At 46.5% G+C, this 23,187-nt stretch overlaps 1 protein-coding gene across 1 annotated transcript in view; it reads right to left on the bottom strand.

The window, feature by feature from the left end:
* The window catches only part of SPOCK1 (SPARC (osteonectin), cwcv and kazal like domains proteoglycan 1), a 499,079-nt gene that overhangs the window by 254,684 nt on the left and 221,208 nt on the right, over positions 1–23,187 (bottom strand). Inside the window, exon 3 of the mRNA XM_082725613.1 lies at positions 9,837–9,882. Coding sequence (XP_082581739.1) covers positions 9,837–9,882 — 46 coding nt within the window. The remainder of the gene's footprint in view (positions 1–9,836; positions 9,883–23,187) is intronic.

Raw genomic sequence — 23,187 nt, 5'->3', positions numbered from 1 at the left:
TGTGGCCTGTGCTTCCGAATCCCCGAGGCACCTGTGTCGTGAACTGTGTGAGCTTGAGTGTGCTTCCGTGTGGGCAGGGGTGTGTGTCCCTCTCCTCAAGATTAAAACAATCCATCTCAAGGTGGTGTGGGAGGCCACAGAGACACAGCAGTAATAACCCAGCACTCTGCCTGGGGCTCGGGTTTCCATCAGGCTCCCTGCTCCTGACATTTCGCGTCAGGCCTCACAGTGTCCGAGAGCAGTCTGCGCACAGATGACTTGCACTCAAGCAGTGTGTCCCCAGCTCTGCTAGACACTGCCTCCAGGTCCGGAGAGGGGGAACCCCAAGGACTCACCAGCCTCCAGAGCATACACACCGCAAGTCAAAGACAAGGTCTGACAACAAGGTCTCCGGCTTCCTCTCTGAGAGAAGCCACAGACTAGAAGTCCAAAGACACACCTACCCACTCACAGGCTTGTTGTTGTTGTTTTTAACAACTTATGCACAAACACTGAAGAAATTAGGTTCCACACACATGTCAAAACTTCTTCATCTCCTGCTCCCTTCGAGGAATGAGAAATTCTGTCACCCCTGGGTCCCAGACCCGCACGACCAGCCTCAGCTGGGGCTGCATCACGGTCCCTCTCTGGAGACAGAGTTGGTGCTGTCTTGTCCCGCACACCATTCTCCCCCTGTTGCTGCACAGGGGACCTCAATGTTCACCATCTCTGCTCTGGGGGTATTTCCAGGCGCCCACCAGAGAGATCTTGAGAGACAAATGGAGAAAGAGTGAAACAGCCTGAGAAAGCAATGGCTTACACTTTCCTTATCTCTCTTAATAAATGTGTTTTTCAAAAGAAGCAATCCTATCGAACTCCACTTGGGAGCAACTGAAAGCTCAGCTCTCAGGAAACATTACTTCCCATCCACTGCTGCCCACCTCCCCCTGGCTTATCTCCAGATAGCTACTCAGCCTTGAGAGACCCCCATGACACCTCCTGGGATCCCTTTTCTGAGCCTCACCCAGCAGCTGCTGACCGACCTGGAGCGTCCAGAGTGCCTCAAACACACCCTCGGGCGGATCCCATTGCCCACAGGTCCCGCTCTTCACCACACAGGTGCTGAATGCGCTGAGGAAGGCCTCCTCGACATTCCTCCTCACACATGGAACCACCGAGCCCCTACCAGGTCATCAGTCAAGCACGTGATTCGACAATTCCCTGATCAGTTAGCTCGTGCGCTGGATCAGGTAAGCGGGCATGGGGAAAACTTCAAAGAGCCTTCCAACTCTGGGAATCCAGAACAAAATACTGTCCCTTCATCTTTTACCAAAGCTTTGTCACCTTAATTGTGATCCTTTTTGTTAAGACTGGGTCGGACCTTACATCAGCAGTTTGACAGGTTGTAGGTGCAAGCAATGTCCATTTCTATTTTTGTAGAGGAGGAGGAAACAGGCTCAGAGAAGCTAAGCACTTGCCTCAGTACACACAGCTTCCTGAAGGCCAGAGCTGGGGATTGAACCCCAGCACTGAGCCTGAGAACCGAGGACCTTTCTGATATACCACACTGCCTCTCATCCTGCGTGACATTTACGGCCGAATGGACATCAGACAGGCCTCCTGCAGTGAACTCAGCCATGTAACATAACTGAGGACCTCTACAAAAAGCAAAGTCTCCATCTCGGGCATGGGACCTGTGGGGACACAGGTGATGCTGGCGGCTTCCCTCCCAGCAGCCGCCTCCCGGCTGTGAAAATGCTCTAATCCATTCTACAGTCTCCGATGAGGAAAATTTAAACAGCATTATTGATTGATTTTAAAATTCAGCTGACATTTTTTCCCTGTTGAGAATTTCCCCAAACCAGGGCTGTTTCATTAGGGCTCCACAAATACCATATAATTAATTCAGAGGCTGTTATTCTAGCAGGCGGAATACAGCAGAATGGATTCACACACACACCCCCCCTCCGTTTTTATAAAACTAACAGTACATTTTATGAGTTTGGGAAAAGGTAATAAACACGTCTTTAAAATGGATTTGTCCGTGCTGAAGGAACCTCTTAAACACAGTAAGAAAAGCCACAGAGCCTCATAATTGCAAGGGGGATTTTACTACCCCTCATGATTCTCTATCATTCTGCCCATAGGGTAGAACGCAACCCAGAACAGCTTGGTTCTGGAGGCACAGGGGAGTGGGAGTTCCTAGCGAAGCCTGGGGGAGGCCGACGTACAACACTGACAGAGCCATTGGCACCCCCACGAGGAAGCGGGGCCCACAGTCATAGCTGGGGGTACTTGGCTGGCAACAACGTGAGGTTAAGTGGGCACGAGCCATACACTGACTCGTGGCCCTCTGCAGCACGACGTCATTGAGTCTCCACAAATGCCCCACGAGGCAGGGGTCGCTAGCCCCGGAGGAAAACGCAGAGTAAGGTACTCCGCAGGGTGCAGCAAGCTAATGGCGGACTAAGACGACAGCTGGAGCCCTTGAGACCCTGCTCTCCCTCCACCCCCAGCGGGGCCCGCAGGTCCGTGAGAAGACCAAGTACCTCCGACTTTGGCCTTTCTTGCTTTTTATTCTGAGCCTCCCTTCCCACCCCAGATAGTTTAAAGGCCCGTTTAATTCCACTGGTTTTACTGCAGCTATATTCATACCTCATTGGCTAAACTGTAACCTTTGAAACTCGAGCATCGGGCTCAGATTCTCCATTTTTCCTTCCTTTACGAGTTAAACATACAGACTCTGTGCTGTCTGAAACCATGAGAGCTTAACTATCGTGGATGGAAAAGACCTCGGGAAGCCCCTTTTTACTTCAGAAATAGGCTAAGTGAAGTCCAGAAAGGCCACGTGATTTGCCTGAATTTACCACATTGAAATAGTGGCAGAGTCAAGACCCACCTCAGTCCCTTCCTGGGATACCAGGCTCTCCAAGGCCAAGTGACTTCAGGTCAGAATCAGCTGGAGTGGGTTAGAGATGCTAAGGAAAGCAGTCTGGATAACAAAACAGCATCAGCATAACTGTCTGCCAATGGGGGAATAGTGGCTAAATGGTAGCGCATTAATATAATGTGACAGAACACTAGAAAGGCATTAACTAGATCTACAACCACCGCACCAAAGACCCTCGGAAACAATTTTTCAATGAAATGAACAGGTTAGAGAAGGAAAACATTTATTTCTAGAGGTCAACATGTAATGTAACATCTTGCTTGCCGACATGCCCCTGTGACCTCAAAGTATAAGAACATGGAGGGAAAAGTGCTTTAATGAGGTGGCCCTTTAGGGAAAAGGAGCAAGAAGGGGCACCCGTCGGATTTCAATCTTTTATGTGATTTTTCTTTCTTTAAAATAAGCAAACAGGCCAAGGCAGCCAGAGATGAAAGTTGTGACTTTTAACTCGCTCTAACTTCAAAGCAGATAGGCTGTGTAAAAAACGGGAGCAGATGAAGATGTGAATTAGCAGTGTTCTGTTTCTTCTCTGGCAGAATTGACTCTGAAAAGTTAAAAATCAATACTTGAAAAATTAAAAAAAAAAAAAAAAGCAGTAACTATTTTACTGCCATAATCAGGAAAGAGAAGGGACAACAAAAGGAGAGAAGCTAATGGGGCTGGGGTGGAACGGGAAGGTATGGGGTGGGAAACGGGTTCCCGGGAGGTGAGAGGGGCTGTCACTTAGGGGAAAGTGTCACGGTGATGTCACGTGAAAGGCAAAGAGGGAGAAACCGAGCAGACCAGACATGAAAGGACCAGGGGGAAATTATTAAGATATTAAGATGCTTTCCACAAACCAGACCGGATGCCTCTGAAAATCAGCAGCTCCAGCGATCCGATAAGGTGAACAGATACTTAAACACTGAGCAATGTTCAAGGCAGTATGAATGCAAACCAGAGGCTCTTTTGGGGGGTGAGGTTCAATTCCACATCAAGAGGAAAGCTGTGAGGACTGAAGGTTTCTTTTAAGCCTAACATGTAAAATTTCAGATTAATCTAGAGGAGGGAAAAAAAAATCCTCTTCTGAACAATCATTTTACAGATAAGCAATCTTGCCCCCCTGGGTTCCCCTTTAGAACTGGGACAAAACATGGATGCCGCCCTAATCCACGGGGCTCCGGTTCCAGAAACACAGCCGGAACGTGGAAAGGACTCTCTCCTTTTGAGTCTTAGAATTTCTGCTTCAAAACAGTTCAAGGCTTTGGTCAGAATTTGAGCTTGTTGGGATCTTGGGAAAATAGATGGAAAGTCAAAGGGCAAGGGTTTTCTTCTTTTCCTCAATTCAAGTGAACAGCGTGAGTGAAAAGGACCCCTGACTTTCTGAGCTTTATTTTATCTGGAGATCAATTCCTACAAGTTCATATTCTGCTCTGAACATCACCAGCATCATTGGAGATTCAGTCACAGCCTGGCCGCTCGGGAAGAACGATTAGTATTCACTACAGAAGAAAAAACATTATCCTTAAAACCAACAGCTGTACACTCCATCTAAAACATTCATTTATTCCACATTAAAGGAACTCGCTTGTTTCAAAAAGTTCCCTGATAAATCTCCCTTCAGCCATTTGTCCTCAAAAGGCTTGTCTCATCGAGCAGAACTTCATACCCACAAATCGGCGGGCTCTTTCCTGAGTGAACCATGGCTACAGGAGAGAATCCCAATTAATTAATGTCCCATCACTTGAGGACTCCGTCAAGTAATCAGAATTCCATTCCAAAAATAAGGTCTTTGTTACACACATAAATGACCTTCCCAACCTCCCAATACAAAAAAAAACACAAAAACAACCTTTGATTCAGCAAAAACTTTGGTAATGAAAGCTTCAATTTTTTTTTTTTTTTCAAAAAAGACTGGCCAAGAAACTTTGAAATGACTTTTTAGAATTCGCTTTGCTTCTCGTTCATTCTCTATTCTATGACAGAAAGCAACACCTTTTATTCTTTTAACACAACACCGTGGTCTGGTAAATTGTCTCTGCCTTTCTGCTCCAAGCCCCACTTCCTCAGCCACCCCACTCTAAGGAAAAAGAGAACCCTTGGGACAGCACCCTTATTACCACACTGAAGGTGACTGTTACTAGGGAAGGTTGGTAGTTACAGCACAGGCAGCCTGATCCACAGGCACAGGCTGAGTGAGGCCAAGTTGTAACAGAAAATGCCCCCTCAACTCACACTGACCTATGTCAGTCATAGTAACACTTGACATCTTATGGATTTCTCAGTTTCTGAGACCAACACTCCTCGCCCGACCCACCCCCGCCAGCCCCAGTTCTTGCTGCCAGCCCCCAGCAGCCCCCTTCCCAGTATATACACGCTCTCTGAGCTTAAGACCTTAGATGGATGGCCTCTGACTGACTGATAATTGGGAGCATCCCACAGAGAGCCCTTTCTTACTGGGGTCCCTATTATCCAGCACAGCACGGTGAAATGTGGAGCATTTGACAACCGTTTATGGGTAGATGCGAGGAAGGAAGAAAGGAGCATGTTAAGAGCCTGAACCTCTTCAGCCCCCAAAATGAGGATCTGGGGTGCACCACTGTGGTGACCTATCCTCCCGGTGTGAAAGAGGCCAGCTCTGCCTGACCCCGGGAGCTCCAGAGCATCACAAGTCTTAAGGCCCCCCAGAAGGGAAGAAAGGAAGAGAAAAATAAAACCCAAGTGGAAAAGGAAGGAAGCAACAGGGGGAGACAAAGGTTAACAGGAGGAAGAGGGAATGAAAAAGATTAATTGCTGAAGGAGCACTCATGGAGCACTTACTGTATGCCAGACATTAACTCATTTCATCCTTTTCCTGGTGCTGTCACCACATTTGAAGGCATCGATGCAGAGAAGTGAAGCAATTTGCCAGAATCACTCAGCTAAGAGCTGGTGGGGTCAAGTTCCAAACGTGGAGAGTCTGAATGCAAACCCCAAGTCCCCCCCACCAACACCACACTTACCAAAGCGCATCCCACAGAACATGCTACTTTCTCTGGGTACCTGATAGGCGTGGAGCGAAAAAATAAAAATGAAAGCATGCGGTCAAAGGCAGATTGAGAAAAATGGGAAGTTAAATGGGATTCTTTATGAAAAGACTTCTCTGAGCTTTTCAATCACGAATGAGGTGAATCTCCAGGAGAAGCACAGAGTTTATGTGCGTCCCGAACTTACTGCACCAAGGACTGTTTTCTTAGAGAAGCACTTTGCTGGACCAGACACCACTTCTGGAAACAGAAACCTCATACCTGCTCCTCACCCACTATGTGTGCCCAGATTTGCTAGGGGCCAGGTGATGGAATATCAAGGGTAGAGCAAGAGAGGCCACCCAAGTCTCTGGGAACGTGTCCGAACGAGGTCCACCCCAGGACCTCCATTCCTGCCCACACAAGAACCACGCACAACAGCCCGTGGTCCCCTCTCCAACCCAGTAGCCTGCCCTGCTCTCCCCGCAGGGCAACTGGCATTGTGGACTTCACAAAGGCAATGTCTCATCTGAGTGTTCCCCTCAGTTCTGAACTCCTCTCTGTCCCTTCTGTGAGGAGACCTGGCATTAAATAATTATCATACCCAAAAGGGTGTATACCACTTATCCAAATCTCACAAAGAATTCTCCAAAAGGCCTGAAGTTGATGGCTCTTATATTCCACAGACAGAAACATTCAGGATTCACTTTAGGATAACAAGTTAAAGACGTTTTTAGCCTCTTGAAAGGAGACCACCAAGTGACTTCCTTCTGAGTCAATTACCTGGTAAGGGCTCTCTACAAAGTCCTGTTGTTCCAAGGTCAGTAAATATCCTGAAGCAGAGAGTACAGTTACAAGTAACTGCTTCATCAACACTACCAGTGTCCTAACCACTCGCACCAACACCTACGAGAAGCCGGAGCTCCGGGGGCATTTCAGAGATCCGGCTCCAGGGCTGGATGCTGTGTCTGACCACCTGCGACAGCCAGAGCCCAAAGCTCCAAGGCGATGGAAGGGGCAAGGGACAAGTCACGCAGGAGTCCGTGGGAGGGACGTCATCTAGCAGCTGCGCCTTGGGCTCCTCATCACAGCTGCTGAGTCACCAAACTCAGTCCTCTAAAATACTGCCTTCACCGCGTCATTCCTCTGCTGAAAACCTTTCTCTGGCTCCCCACTGCCAAGAAAACAAAGGGCAAACTTCACAGATTGGTAGCAAGGATCCGTCAAAACCTGCCCCTCAGACCCACCGTTCTGGCTCTTCTCCACCACAATCCCTCATGACCCACTCCCACCTTCTCCTCTGCATTTTCAGCCCACCTCGCCCCAAGGCCATCGGGAAGCCATGTCCACTGCCATGCCCTTGCGTAATTGTCACGTGAAACCCTGCGATGTCTTTCAACGAGTGCCCTTGCTACCAGCTCCAAGTTCTCCCCAACCCCAAAACCACTCCAAACATGTTTGATTTCTTTTCGGCATAGGCAGGGAAATGACTTCTCGCTGCAGCTGACAACTTTCACTGGAGTTCAGCAATTCTCCTATTATCTGGAAGATGAAATGCTCTACATCTTCCATGCCTACGGTTTATATTTCACCAAGTGGTGTCAACACTGATATAGTAACCTCCCATTTTTATTGAGCAGCACACAATGTAATTGATGACATCTGCTGGGGCTGATATTTTAAGTGAAGGCTATTCTCAGCTCTGCCTGCTCTCCCCATGGCTCTGTATATAAATAGCCAACAGCAGCTACACCTGAGCTACAAAGTGGGGCTTCTCAGCTAAGGTCCTCAATTATACCCCATAAAGTCAAGAGGTTTTATCGAAGGAAGATTTATCTAAGCAGATCCAGTTTTCATGCCTGCAGAGCTAGAAAAAGAGGGAGCAGGGGTGGGAATCTGCTGGATATGTCTGCCATCATTCCTAGGAGACAAAAATCCTTCTTTGGACTTCTCGGTTCAGCAGATTTAAGTCTCATGCTCTTTTTGATGCTCAAAGTTTTTATGCTAACCCCCCAATCAAGGCAAGTGATCATATGCATCCCCAAGTGGCAAATGAAACTCACCTTCAAGTATTTATCTTTTCCAGTGTATACTAGTGAAAATGAAAATGTCTTCCCCTGGTGATGTTTAAGTATCTGTGTGCAAGTCTTGGGGCAGAGTCAATCTGGTGGTTAGACAACACTTGATCCTCAAAGGACAAGAACCCATTTCTGCTTCAGGGCTGGAAACAATCAGTCCGCTGCCACTCTCCGTTCAGAGGCCTCTGAAAGCAAAATCCTAGAGGGCATGTTTACGGGAGGGTGCATCTGTAAGGCCCAGAGAGAGTGTGATGTTGTGTATCAGAGCTGTTCCAAAATGAAGGTACATCCTTTCAGAAGTAATGTTGAGAAATTTCAACCATTTTCAATGGGAAATTTATAAATTGCATTAGAAATATCTTCGTCTGCTTTAATGTGGCTTATTGTGACAACTCAGTCATTGGTAAAGTTACAAAGGAGAGAGGCTCGTGGAGGCTGCTAAGATACTGGAAGTCTGGACTGATCTCCAAAGGAAAGCCTTTCCTGAGACCTGCTCCCTAAGAAGCATGCAACAAACAGTAAGGTACCCACCTATAGCTTCACCACTTGCCCTGCCCATACCTACCTTAAGGGCCTTGAACACATCCCACCGAAACTGCTGACCGGGTTACCTCCCCACACCCTGCTCTCAGCATCCCCCAGCATGGGCACCACAGCTTTTGTTTTGTTCCCAGAACCAGGCTTGGTGCTTGTGTACACAGTGGGTATTCAACTTTGAGAATGAATGAATGAGTGAATGTATGAATGAATGAATGAATGAATGAGTGAATGAAATACAATGTTGCCCGACTTGGAGGCATGAACTAAAATGCACATGAAGAAATCCTAACACCAATTTTGTTTAAAAAACAAAAACAAAAAAACAAACAAACAAAAAACAGAGTCCAGGGACAGAGGGACCCATTAGAATGACAAAGGAGAGAGGAGAAAGGGATGCCTTCTAACACATTTATTACATGGCAATTCCCTCCTCGATTTCTTTTTTGTCGATGATGCGACCATCAGGATCGCATCAAACAGTCAAGCCACAGAACTAAACTTCATCCTCAGAAGTGTGAACCTTTGATGCATGGTCAGTAATCTTTTTCCTCCAGGTTTCGGTATTACCTGCATATACATACTTCAAGTACAACCTAGCATCATTTTTAGCCGCCGGTTCTGTGGCTACCGTAGCCACACATGGAACAACAGGGACAGGAAAGTGATTCACAGCAGGTCCTCAGTCTGTCTTAAGTAACTCACAGGAGCACCCTGGGAGTGACTTACAATGGCCATCCGTAGACGGGCTTCCTGCTTGCTGGCATGAGTGCCAAGAGCCCTCTGAGGACCAAGGTTACACCCAAGTGGTCAGTGAGCAGACTCAGAAACAAGCTTCTATTTAGAAGTCATGAAGAAGTTATTTAACAAATGAAATATTAGTCTCCTTGAAAGCCTCCTGAGATGAACCCGTTTCTACAAAGAAAGTTTCATTTTTATAGCTCATGTCAATTGCACATTTCCAGGCCAGCCGTTCCACAAAAGAAATCACTGGATTCTACCCAACTCACCAGGTTACTCTGATAAGCATTTTACTCTTAGTAGTGGTGGTGTTTAAATAAATAAAGAAATAAACCTCCAATGATCGTAGTCAATTCAATACATGTTGAAGAATATGTCTCAGGTGATCTCAGACAAATAACAAAACGGACAAGACAGTTTCTATCACCATGCTCACTTCAGACCCCCAAGTCAGTCAAGTAAGACAGCTCTCTGGCATTCTTAGGAACAGTAACTCAGCATGTAAAGAAGGAAAAATGAGACTGCATTTCCCATGGAATATACAACAAGAAATAATGCATCCTTTACCTTGGTCAAAGGGCTTGTTGGGATTCCAGTTTCTGAAATAATCATCCTATATAAGGAAAAAAAAAAATAGAAAACGAAGGTCAAATTTCAGAAAGCTTCTCACATCACTGCATAAAAACCAGCATTTCTCCCCACCTCCCAAAACACAAAGGAAAACACACACAGCTTAGAAACCCTTCCCCAAACAGACATGCATGTAAAATCAAAAGTATCAAGTTACTTTTCAAATTCTTGTCTTTTCAAACTGTATGGATTAAACACCGGGAATAGTAAAAACATTTCAGGCTAATATGGCAACAGCGCTGCTTCTCCTGGCTTGACAGATAAACCACGACACCTTCCAAGTGCAAGGTGGATTTGCTATCAATTATCCCGCAGGTGATGCCTTGCTGCCCTCACTTATGATTAAGCCTCTGTGTTTGTAACAGCTGATAATTTCAACTGTCAACATTCCTTTCATGTGGAGACATGGAATTCGTGGTGTGCAGTTCCAGTTTTCCAACACTCACTGGTTTTAAAAACAGACTGGCCCCTCCAGTGTTAGAATGAGCCATGGGCATGCACTGAGCTTCCCTACCATTCCTTCTAGGTGTGTCACAATAAAGTAATAGAGGCCGGCCAAGCTGGCCAATTCAAAACCATGTCCTTCTTGCCTGCTGCTTGTATCAATTTATGCTCTAAGGCTAGACACTTCATTACTTTGAAATTCCCAGGGTCTGGGCCACTCACTTATTCACAGTTACAGGAACTACTTCACTTTTAATAACCTCTCCTTGTTAAAGGCTGCCTGTTCTCTTTATCTTCTGCCCTCCACCCCCAGCTGAGCATTCAGCCACCGGCATTAGCACACCCACTGTCCCCGCAATCAGACTGCCAGGTGAAGAGGCTTCACCTGTGTTTATCATTCCCCGTATCATTTTAAGGGTTGTGCACTTGTTCAGTTAATTTCCTCCTCCATGTCGCTGATAACATTTGCTGCATGTGTTTCGGGCAGGTACTCTACATGCCACAGTTTCAGAGAGCTGCTTACAATTAAGCCTCAATTTCTCTTCCTGAGAAGTTAATTTACATCAAAGTGCACAATTAGTTTAAATTATTGTCCACACTGCCTCCTGCTGCAGTTTATCTCTGACATGATCTCCCGTGAATTTTATCGGCCTCTGTGTTGTTCAATTACCTGGCCTTATTATATCCTTGTTGAGTTCACCTAAGCCCTTAAACAGATTTTAGGAAACTGGATTTGGAGTAAAATCATAACATATTGCTTCTTGGGCAGTGATTCCATTTTCCAGAGCATGAATAAACATGAACCGTTTCCTCTGGATCCTGGGGATTCAGCATTAAATTATTTTTAACTCCATGGAATTGGCCCACTTTGCTCTAGCTTTAATGCTACGGCATAAATGACCTCCTCACCCATCTGGTTAGGAAATCTCCAAGGGCCACACCATGAAATGTCATGGAGAACGTTACAAACAAGCCCTCTGCCATATCTCTGTCCCCCTATGATTTTAAATACAATCCTAATCTTTCGAACTGCGTGGCCTGAGACTCAACAGCTAGTATTAAATAAGTTAAGGACTGGACAGTAAGTGGGAAAAATTTAGCACCCTATTTCTTAGTTGGATGGCCGACGGGCTCTCAGCCCTAGACACAACTGTGTTATCCACACATTCTGTTCACGAGGACATGGGAAGAATTAATCCAGGAAGAACCCATCCTCACCAATGGAGAAAAAAATATCAACCTTCCAGCTACGGTCCGTCAATATCCCCTCCGCATACAGAGGCCAGCTTCCTGTCCAATGGCAATGTGGAATCTTGTGAAATATTTTCTACTTGAACATGCTGTTCTGAAACATGGAAGTCCTTGGAAGCTTAAGATGTGTGTCTGACAAAAAAAAAAAAGAAAGGACCAATACCTAACTTTTGTAGCAACATGGACGGGACTGGAAGAGATTATTATGCTGAGTGAAATAAGTCAAGCAGAGAGAGTCAATTATCATATGGTTTCACTTATTTGTGGAGCATAACAAATAGCATGGAGGACATGGGGAGTTAGAGAGGAGAAGGGAGTTGGGGGAAATTGGAAGGGGAGGTGAACCATGAGAGACTATGGACTCTGAAAAACAATCTGAGGGTTTTGAAGGGGTGGGGGGTGGGAGGTTGGGGTACTAGGTGGTGGGTATTATAAAGGGCACGAATTGCATGGAGCACTGGGTGTGGTGAAAAATAATGAATACTGTTATGCTGAAAATAAAAAATAAATTAAAAAAAAAAAAAAAAAAAGATGTGTGTCTGACAGGAAAGGACTGGAACCAAAGACAAGTCCCTTTACTGTAATTTCCCATGCCACATTCCCTTTGATGTCAAGGAAAGGTTTGAGCAAGTCTCAAGAGGTGAATATTCGCTAATGATTTCTACCAAGTTTGGAACCTGGCTGGCATGTGAAGCACGCTTCTGGGCCCCCAGTCACTTTTCCAGGTTAACTACAACAGCCAATTTTACAAATTTCTTGGGGGGGAAAAAAAAACCCAATTTCAAACACAAAGCCTTTCAGTCATAAAAGCAGGTATCTGCATTAGAATATTTTAAGCTGATTGCAAAGGTAATAATACCACCTAATTGCTGCCAAGATGTAAAAGTGCACCTTGAGTGAATGCTCATTATGCAAAGTGAGTCCTTCAAGCAGCCCCTGGCCCAGCAAGGCCAAGTCCACGAGGAGAACAGTTCCTGGCATCTGACTGCTTTTTGCTCAGCGTTAGCAAAGTGGATGTCCTAAGCAAAAACCAATGAGCCAGGAGCAGGTAAAACCTTGAGTGCCACTCTTTGGCTAGAGCTTAGAGAAACCCTTACCAGAGGCCAAGATCATGAGTATGTGGGAAGCACGCTAGAACCAGAGCCCACATAGGGGATGGTCAGGGAGCCCTGGGGAGGGGGCACAGCTGCAGCCAATTGGAGGCTGAGATGTTCAGGCACAAAGAGCACCCTGTGACACTGTACCCACTGGGTTTGACTGGCCTGCACATGGGGCAACTCCAAGCAGGTAGGGGCTGGCTCCCTCCATCACCTCCATGTATGCCGGAATGCCCAGGGAAGCAGCATCTCCACTCAAGTGGAAAAAGCCACAGCCAGAAGACTGCCACTTCTAGACCTGCATCTCCTGACCATGTGCTCATATCAGAAGTCCCCCTATTCGGATGCTCAGGGTACATTAGGACAACTGTCTGGGGGTACTGAACCAACACTCCATCAATACCAGGGCTGGTCACTTCTCCAGGTCCCAAGATTGGAGGTGGGGGCAAGGAGGAGAGCTACCTCCCCAACTCATTTCTTATTTTCTATCTAAATCGATAGAGCTACATTCTCTGTATATTGTCCTAAAACGGACCCAGGCCTCCTGTGCTGTGGACAGCAGTGCCAGTTTCCTTGAGCTACAACTCCCATGCTGGCAAGTACTGTCCTTATCCCCACACCACCCCAATTCTGCACTGCACCCAAGTGTGCTCCTGCTGCACGGACCCCAGAATCCCTTCCGGATACTCTCACAATGCAGGACTTGAAGGCCCCTGACCTCTCATCTTCCTTCTGGCCCAAAAATGTGGTGACCTGCTGGCATTCAGCCTGTGGGGGAAGAAACACCAGATAAGTCCCACAAACATGCCAGGAGATGTGTATGCAATGGAGATGGCCTCTTCACAGGTCCTTTTATCATCTAGTGATGAGGCTTTTAAAAATGACTTACAAGGACCACAGCAAGGGTTAATTTTTAAAACATAAACCTCAGTAGAAAGACACCTATCTAAATATAGTCGTTTATTAAATTCAGTAACTCAGTGCATTATACAGGCTAAAAAATGAAAGATGGCAGTGTTACTATGGGTGTATATTTCAGGGAGCCCACTGCATAAAAGAATGTCAGGCCTCTACCGGATAGGCCTGAGAACAGTCTTCCTCCAAAGTCGAACACCAGAGGAGGAAAGGCTGATTCCATTTTACTACCCCACTTCATACATGAAAATTACCCAACTCTTCAGGGACTGTGAAAATCTGTAAGAACCTAGAAACTGAAGCAGTCTCAAACTTGAGCCCATTGACTTATGTCCAAAATCATGAAATATTTCAAGGCAGGATAAAGCCTTTGTAAGAAAGCATGAAAAGTCTGCATAAAAAATTATAGTAAGAAAGTGACACATCATGACCCATGTAGAATGAGAAAGAGGAGGTGTGGTCCTGGTGGTAGACACAGAGTCAGAGCCTGGAAAAGATTATAGCCCCAATTATTTAATCCTCTGCAGCTGATCAAGAGAGAAAATAACATATTTCTCTATTGATTTCACTAGTTAAATATCCTACTAACCCCCAAAAAAGAAAAATTCTTTTAAAGTACTCTCAGCCAGTGACGTGCTGAGAACTTTAACTCTGGGTTTTTGGGCCAGAAGAAAGATGAGAGGCCACTCCAGAGTGGTCTGTTTTGATCAACAGTCATGGAAAAGGAAGTCCATTCAAAATACATATATAGAACACTATTGTATATTATTACACAATTAGTATACAATTATTCTCTTCTGTAATTCATCTTCCAATAAAGTCTTTAAGCCTCCCTAACATGAAATGATGGAGATATAGATATATATTTCTGATATAATTTGAGTGATGATGTCTGTTCATCATGGACGATCATAACCAATTGCAACAACCTCTGGTTTCATCCCATTTAAATGGGCACCTGAATTTTTCTCACATTGCCCCAGAGCCCCAAAATGGCAGATGCAATTTAGTTCAAATATTCCCCAGGGATTTGCTTTTCCAGAGGTGCTAATTTCAGCCCCACAGAACGTCAAAACAGACTCTGAGGAGGCGACAGGAAGGCAGAACAAAATGGAGACTGATTTTGAAACCTAACTGCCTTACTTTCACCTCCCAACATGATGATATCATTCATTAGCTACCTTACGGCTCCAGATATTATAGATCAAAGACCCTTAGCTCTCACGGAACAGATCACTTCTGCTTCATACATATTTCAGGGAAGCTGAATGTGAAGCTGCAGTTCCATCTGGAGATTACCTGAGACTCCCAGCCTGGAAAATAAATGGGAGCCTCACTTGTCTCAAGCAGGAGTGGGCCACAGGGACACCGACAGAAGGAAGGAAGGTGAGGCAAAGGCAGACAGCCCCCACTGGGTCATCTGTGGCCTTCACCAGTGAATGCTAAGCCCTTCATGGTCAGGTAGTCAAGTCCAGTTTGCAGATCCTGGCTAGGGGGCATCCCCCTTTACAGAACCCAAAATCTTTACCAAGCGATCCATTAAGGGACTGTAAGCAAACCACTCTCAGAAGGATTCAGTGCAAAGTAGTTGGGTTAATTTTCACACTACTTGACTGGGGAGAATAGAAAGAAGGGCTGGTTGGCAGGTGGAAAGAGAGTCTCAGGAAAAGTGAGATTTCTAAGATGACGTTATTTAAGTGCATCGGCTGTGTAATTCAACATTTGACTGGAATTTTAACTGGTGTGCCATGGAAATGTGTACTAATCCTGCCACTGGGAGGTACCAAACATTCTATTTACTTACTGGGATAGGAGCTGGCTTCCTGCTCAAGAACCTTATGGCTGAGCTGTTTCTGGTTCTATCTTTGGGCCAGACTGCGCTCCCGGTCTCCTCTCCACCAGGCCCATCCCGCCTCCCGCCCATCCCACGCGAAAACCCCCACCCAGTGGGAATCCAGTCCTTCTGAAGGAAGCAGCTCACACAAGTAGCCCAGCTTGGGCAGTGACTCAAGGTCCTACCAGGCCTCCCTCCACAGACCCCACTCTTGAGAACTGTGTACACCATGGACTGGGAGCTGTGTGCATGAATCCAATTCCGTGTTAATACATCACTCCCACACACCTGAGCCTCGGCTACCTCTGAGCAGGGAAGGAAGATCTTACTCACCTGCATATTCCCCAAGGCATCACTCAGAAGCACCCAATAAATCCTACCCAAATTGTATAAAATAGAAGTAAGGTGTTTCAGCTTTAACATCTTTGTATTCCTGCAAAATTCCCCCAACTGTTACCAGTAAGTGTGTAAATACAGGTGGGTCTATGTGTATAGAGACACTCTAAATCACTTTCTTCCTGAATAGAGCGAGTCTTTGATAAATTGGTCTGACATTTGGTGTAAAGTCCTGCAGGCCCTAGACAAAATGATTTAGAAAATAACCATGTCAGTTGCTCTGCTCCTTCAATAAATAACACACCAGTAAAACACAGATAATAACTGACAATCATACTTGTACTATAACTAATGAGAAAAGATAAAGCAGCAAATGGACTGTTTATATGCGTTTGATGAATTGCATCTCCTGGATAAACCAATGAGAAATAAATGTGTGCTGTGCCGGTTCACTGAAGTAAAACAAATATTTACCACTGAGATTTAGGATTAAGAGTGAAATTTACATTTTATTTGGCAACTATGGGGAGGCTATGTCTACACACAGTTGAAAAGTCAAAAACCTACCTCAACTTCCTGAGTACGAAAGCATTATAAATGAGAAAAAAAATAAAAGAATCACATCAAACAATCAGAAGGAATATAAACATTTTCGATAATTGCATCAAATTTTCATATCATCATAACATTAGAAAGGTCATAGGCAGGTATCTTCCATCAAGTCACAGACCATTGTACCCTTTAAAAAGTTCCATTGTCCATTAAGTTCATGGGAAAAAAACACGAGGTTATCGAATAGAATAACACAAGTGGGGAGTGATCTGATTGTGCACTAGTGACTCATGTCCTTATGGTAGAACAGCTAGCAAAATCATGATTCGATCTCAACACCCCATCATGATGACTATCTATGAGAGTTTTAAGTGAATAATTTCCCGTGACATCGGACACATTCCTGTGCAAAGGATGAAACTTAGTAAAATTTCGGAGAGGATATCAGAGACCACGAGTGTCAGACCTTCTACATTTCTGCAAAGAAATCGTTTTGCCTTCTAGCTCCAAAATAGCTTGAAGGGGTCTAAAACCTGAGAAAGACTTGAATGTGGGTTTTAGAAATAAGTAAAATGAGTAAGAGCATCATGGCGTCTCCCGCCAATTAAAGGATTACCACCACCGCAGAGTTCTTCAAGACTTTGCGTGTCTCCCTATCCGTCTATCCAAGCTGAGGTCAGAGGAAGTGACCTGCTGACTTGTTCTTTTCTCAGAGAGAATTCCTCCCCAAAAGTATGATCTACACATGGTTATTGTTCTGGGAATAGGAACGAGTGTGTGAGGCCCCAAGTGTACTCTGACCAAGACCAGGGGTGTCTCCCCTCATCCATCTCCCTGACCTTATTAGCCTTATTACCAAAATGCCTTTGCTAACCAGGAGCCTTGATCCCTTGATCCGAATAGCCCGGAGGAGAGATACAGCAGGGACTATGGAGGCAAAGGCCTGGGAGACAGGATAGGCAGGATACTTCAGGCCCCAAAGCAGATAGAGGTTTAAATTCTGCCTCCAGCACCCACTGGCCTTGTACCAGCCCCTCAGCTTCCCTTATCTTCCTCTTATCTTGCTACAGAACAAGACACCGCACCCACCTCAAAGGACAGGTCATGGACCGGTGTTAACGTGGCCAAGTGCCTGTGATATTGTCAGACACAGACAATTACTCAATAAATAAAAGATGTACACTTTGGTGTCCACCGCCAGCGATTTGGAGTACTGAGACGTCTCAGGAACATGGAGAAAAATGGATTTTTGTGGAAATACAGTCAACCCTTGAACAACTCTGGGGGTGAGGGGAGCCAAACCCCGATGCAGTTGAAAATCCAACTCCTCAAAATATAATTGCTAGTAGCCTACTATTGATCAGAAGCCTTACTGAATTCATGAACAGTCAGTTAACACATATTCTGTATGTTACCATGTATGAGAAACAATGTTCTTACAATGAAGTAAGCTCGAGAAAAAAAATGGGAAGATTATCTTGAGAAGATATATTTATAGGAGCGTACTTTATAAAAAAAAAAAAAATCCACGCACAAGTGGACTCACACAGTTCAAGCCCATGTTGTTCAAGAATTAACTGTAATATGCTTAAGGTTTCCATAATGTGACTTCTTGTGCATTTGAATCTTACCAATGAGTGCGGGGAGATGAAGCATACCCAGGAACAATAATTATGAAATATTTTAAATGCATGTGATTTTATTACTGTCACATATGAACAGTGGCTGAGAAAAAGACAAATTTAGTGAAATGTGAAAACCTGACTTCCAGGCACGTCTCTGTTTAAAGGTCAGGCTTAGATTCTCTAAGATCCAGTGACCCTGTCTTTTTAAAAAAAAAAAAAAAAAAAAGATACACCAGAAAGCTGTTTTGTGTGTCCAGTGAGTTTTGAACCATTGTTAATTATTACATATAACCTGTAAATTAAAGTTCCAATCATGAATAACTATATCCTGAGAGAGGAATTGGGCATGCTGTGAACAGGCAAAATTTTGGTGTCATAACTACATGGAGAAAACGGATGCAGACACCCAGAAAGTGTCTGTCTCATTGACACACCAACCAAGGCCCCTATAACCTTGTAGCATGTGAGCCTTTATTTCAAAAAACATCCCAGTTACACTGGTATGAGGCCCAGCCTTGCCCGAGTGGCACAGATTCCAAGTTAAATAGATTCTGCCCTCTTTCTGCAAAGGCCACTCCTGCCACACCCCAGGCCGGCGATCTCCATCAATATCCAGACACTACCTTTTAGAGTGTAAGATACAGCTCTTAATTACCATGGGCTCCTTACTCCCCATCCATCCTGCATGGGCGGTGCTCTCAAAGGGACCTGGGCAAAGCAGCGGTTGTCACCCTCGGCTGATTGCTGGGGTCACCGGAGGGCTTGCCAAACAAGAATGCCTCAGGCAGGACAAGCTCCTTCCTTCACTGGTCTGGGCTGTGGCCTCCACAGTGTTCTGGGTTTTTTGTTTGTTTGTTTGTTTAAGTTCCCCAGATGATTCTAATATTTAGCCCTCAGTGGCTAAAGGAAGTCACAGATCAACTCAATCGTAGGAAATGAAGAGTGACCCAGGAATGGCCAGACCCATCAAGGGTAGCAAACCAGGGGCACCCCACCAGAAGCTTCCAGAGCTCTCTCTTCCATTCTCAGGCTAACCGCTCACGGCTTCCCCAGTTCCACTAACAGCCCTTCTGTCTGCCAGTTGCACAAGCAAGAACCCAGGCTTCAGGATGGACTCCTCCCCTCCTCCCTCCTTCAGCAGCGATTTCAAGGGCAGGGGGACAAGGAGGGGAAGGGCATGGAAATGGAAACCTGGGACTAGTGGGGTGATGCTGAAAGGTCTTAGAAGGGTTGACCAAGCTGTACAGGAAACCTGCAGGTGGAGCTCTGTCCAGCACCCTCACCCCACATCTACTCATGACTGAGTCACCCCAAGGAACCACTAGCCTTCATGACTCAGCTCACCACAGCTGTGCCGGAAGTCAGGCCCCACAGCAAATTAAAGTTCACATGAGATGGTGGAAATCAAACCCAAGAAATCAAAGTCTTAATAATAATCATGCACTAAAAATAGTAGGTACCATGTATGAATGGCCACAATGTCCCAGGGACCGTGCTAAGCCCTTTGTTTTACTCCGACGAACCCTTACAACAGCCCACTGAGACAGGCACCATCAGGACCGCTGAGATGTAGCTGGGGAGATGGAAGCTCAGAAAGGGCAAATGACTACACAAGATCATGCAGTGAATAAGATGCAGAAGAGGACTGGAACACTTTTGCCTGACTCTGAAAATCATGCTCTAACCGTCACCTCAATGGCCCCATATGAAGGGGCCTATTCAGGTTGGAGACCCTGGAGAGAGGAAATGGGGCTGGGAAGATGCCATCAAGAGAAACCAACAGACGGGAGAAGAGCATGTAGACCACTGGCCTCCTAAAAGGTTTCTCTATTGCTGCCATGACCCATGTGTGTCTGAAGCCTCAGCTCTCCCATCTGTGAAATGGGGGAGTGTAAAGACCTGCCTCACAGGGTCTTTGTGAGATCAGAGTTCAAGTCCACTTGTCATGCACCTGGATCCAAGAAAGCAGGGAAGACGCCCTCAGTCCCTGATCCACCCCTACCCAAGATGGCAGCCAGAGTTTCAGAACCATGGCCATCAGCCCTGACAAAGCAGCCTCAGAAGTCCTGTCTTTGTGTGCTCTGGATGGAGCACTCACACCTGCCTGCCGCCAGCACTCCCTGGAGCCCAGTTCAAAGGGAAGTATCCATCACAACATCAAGGCACAGCATGGCGGAAGTGGTGGCTTTGGCACCAGCCATCTCTCTGGGAAGCTATGGGTACAGACTTTGCATGAAATTTTCATTAGCTGCACAGTTAGGCCTGCTACAGTTCCTCCCAGCCCTGCCATTCAGCCTCTTCTCTTCAAGGGAACATCTGGGAGGTGTAGCAATAAACACTCCATTCATGGTGTCCCCAAGTGTCCCAGCAGCGGCCCTGCCCACCCTCTTCTGCATCCCAGGGCTCTGGCCCTTGGACCACTTACACAACAGATACCCACCCCCAGCAAAAAAAAAGCCCTAGAAATATACTGGTCAATGCTTTTTGTCCACTTCAAGCCAATGCTGTCAGCATTGGGATCTGTGAGCGCTCGTGTGATAGTCACAACTTCTGAAGTGACATTCCCCCATGGTAAGTGGTAATCAGAGCAGTCAAGCCTGCCAAAACCAGATCCACGCTCCTGAGCAACAGTTTACCTCACCGATGGCCAACAAGGCTTCCCATGGAGAAGGGGGAGTAGGGGGCCTTTGCTGAGGTTACAGCCATTGCTAAAACCAGAACAACCCTCTGAAAGGGAGGACTCCCACAGCACCCATGCTGCCAACAGCTGCTGGGCTCAATGAACACCATTATGGAGAAGGTACCTTTCTTCTCACTCAACCAGCACTTCCGCAGCTCTGTGGTGGGTGGAACATGGGCTCTCCCCACCACCGCCCCACCCCGCACTACCAAAAAGATGCCTGGTAGAGCGGGAGACTCAGAGGACCACACCAAGCGCCGCAGCCAGGCTCCCCTCTTGAGAAGCTGCTCACTGGACCTCTGGGTCCCAGAGATGATGTACTGATGGCAGGGGACAGGATGGAGGACCCAGAGCAGCCACAAGACAGCTGTCCTCGTACCAAGGGCAACATGCACTGAGTCCCCTAACAGGGGTCCAGCCCCCTCTTTTGTGGGACCCACGTGGAGTCCTATTCCTTGAACATGGGTTGGTCCCGTTCCTCTCCAGGGAAACTGCTACCATCTGGCCATGCTCTAACTTAGTGCCTGGAGCGCCCACAGAGACAGACTGAAGCGGAAGCTGCAAAAGAAGTTGGGGCCAGAGGCTGGAGGGCCTCAAGGCCTGAGGAGAGAGGCCGACTTCAAGGCACTGAGGAACCACTAGAGGGCGCACTTAGAGGGGGGAACCCCATCAAACTGGTGTTTGATGAGGCAAGCTGACATCACTGGGGGGGTGGGGGTGGGGGGACAAATGAGAGGGAGTCCACGTGAAACCAAGGACACCAGTGAAGAAGTCTATTCTGCATGTTCACTGTCACATTCACGCAACGTTTACTACCTACCTGCCCTTGTGCTAGAGAACAAGGAGGAGCAACAGCCAGCCCTTGCCCTCAGGACGCTCACAGCCCGACCAGGGGAGAGAGATGCAGCAACACAAGCAGATGAAGCCAAGTATTACCTGGTAGTGTGGTGATTTCAATAATAATTATTATAATCGTGAAAGCTGCAGGAATACAGAAGAGGAAGCCACTCATTATTCCCGGAAACCTGAACAGACTCTCCTGAGGTGGTGTGTCTCAAGCTGGGTCTGGACAGGCGAGTCGGGTTCCAGGCAAAGAACACACCCCGGGATGGAAGGGGCACTGCAGGCAAGGGAACCACCAGGTGCGGTGCCAAGGAGCACAAGTCTTCGCGGCAACAGCCATGGGCTCAGGCAAAAGGCAGTAAGTAACCATGAACCCACGTGAAGCCACAGAGACAAAACACCAGAGACATAAGCCGGCTTTGCTCAGGATCTCCCCAGACTGCCATCACCGCACTGCTCTGCTCATCCCTTCGTCTGGGACTAGGAAGCTCTGCAGCTACTGTGGCTGGCCACCGGCACCACTGCAGCCTGTCTACTCTAGCCAGAAGGCTGAGCAATGACACCAGGTTGACGGGAGCCATGCTGGCCTGTGGGCATGCCACCCCAGGGCCAAGAGCCAGCTCACACCCAGCTCTCTCAACCTCATCAACCGAGAGCCACCAGCCACCTGCCAAGGACATGGCAGTCATCATAGACCCCAACGGAAACCAGCTGGTCTGCATGCTTGCCCTTCTCTCCAACCTACAGAGACTTACTGCCAGCTTCACGTCTTCTACCTTTGGAGGTGAGCTTCCTGAGAACACAGGCCATGCCGCGTGACTGTGCTCTGGGAACTGGATGCCCCATCCCAACCCTCAGTCAGTGATATGAGTTAAGGCTCTCCCTCAACTTTCAAAATGTTTCACTCTAGTTTGCAGGGAACAGGGATAGGGAGAGAGGTGAACCATCAATTCTTCTACCTATTCTTTAAAGTCAGAACCCTCCAGATCAAAATTATCAAGTGGGATCAGTTAGGAGCGCCTGGGTGGCTCAGTCGGTTAAGTATCTGCCTTCGGCTCAGGTCATGATCCCAGAGGCCTGGGATGGAGTCCTGTGTTGGGCTCCTGGCTCAGTGGGGAGCCTGCTTCTCCCTCTCCTTCTGCCCTTCTCCCCACCACTCGAGTTTTCTCTCTCTTTCTCTCTCTCTCTCTCAAATAAATTGATTAAAAACATCTTTTTAAAAAGTGAGCTCACTTACATGGTAACAAACCACACATTCAACACACTTTATTTCTGGTGGAGGAACACTTAGCTGGCAGAAACCATCTTAGCACCTTAATTTTTACACTCTTTTCTACATTTATTATTTGGGGGAATAACAAGAATGATGATAATAATGCAAGTCTCCTCCAGCCACGAAATTTAGTGATTCTACATATGCCCAATAATCAGTTCTGCCTGAAAGCGCTATATGAATAAGGTGGCAGCAATTTCCACAGAGTAGCAAGGACTACAATGTACTAGAGGAATCCAAGAGGGAGCAGAGGAGTAAGCTGCTTTTCCTGCTTTTGCTGTGATTTTTATTCTTGCTTCCAAATGGAAGGACCTAATACGAACACAAACAGTAATTATGTCCTAGGTCTTTAAAAACCTTTCTACGAAATAACTAACAAGCATTCAAGAAAGAGTCCAGTTGGATTTTTCTTTTCTACATGATGCCCAGAGGTACTGA

The sequence above is a fragment of the Mustela nivalis genome (assembly GCF_964662115.1).
Source record: "Mustela nivalis genome assembly, chromosome: 3".
In the NCBI taxonomy this organism is placed as follows: Eukaryota; Metazoa; Chordata; class Mammalia; order Carnivora; family Mustelidae; genus Mustela; species Mustela nivalis.
This window is presented reverse-complemented; position numbering and strand designations above follow the sequence as displayed.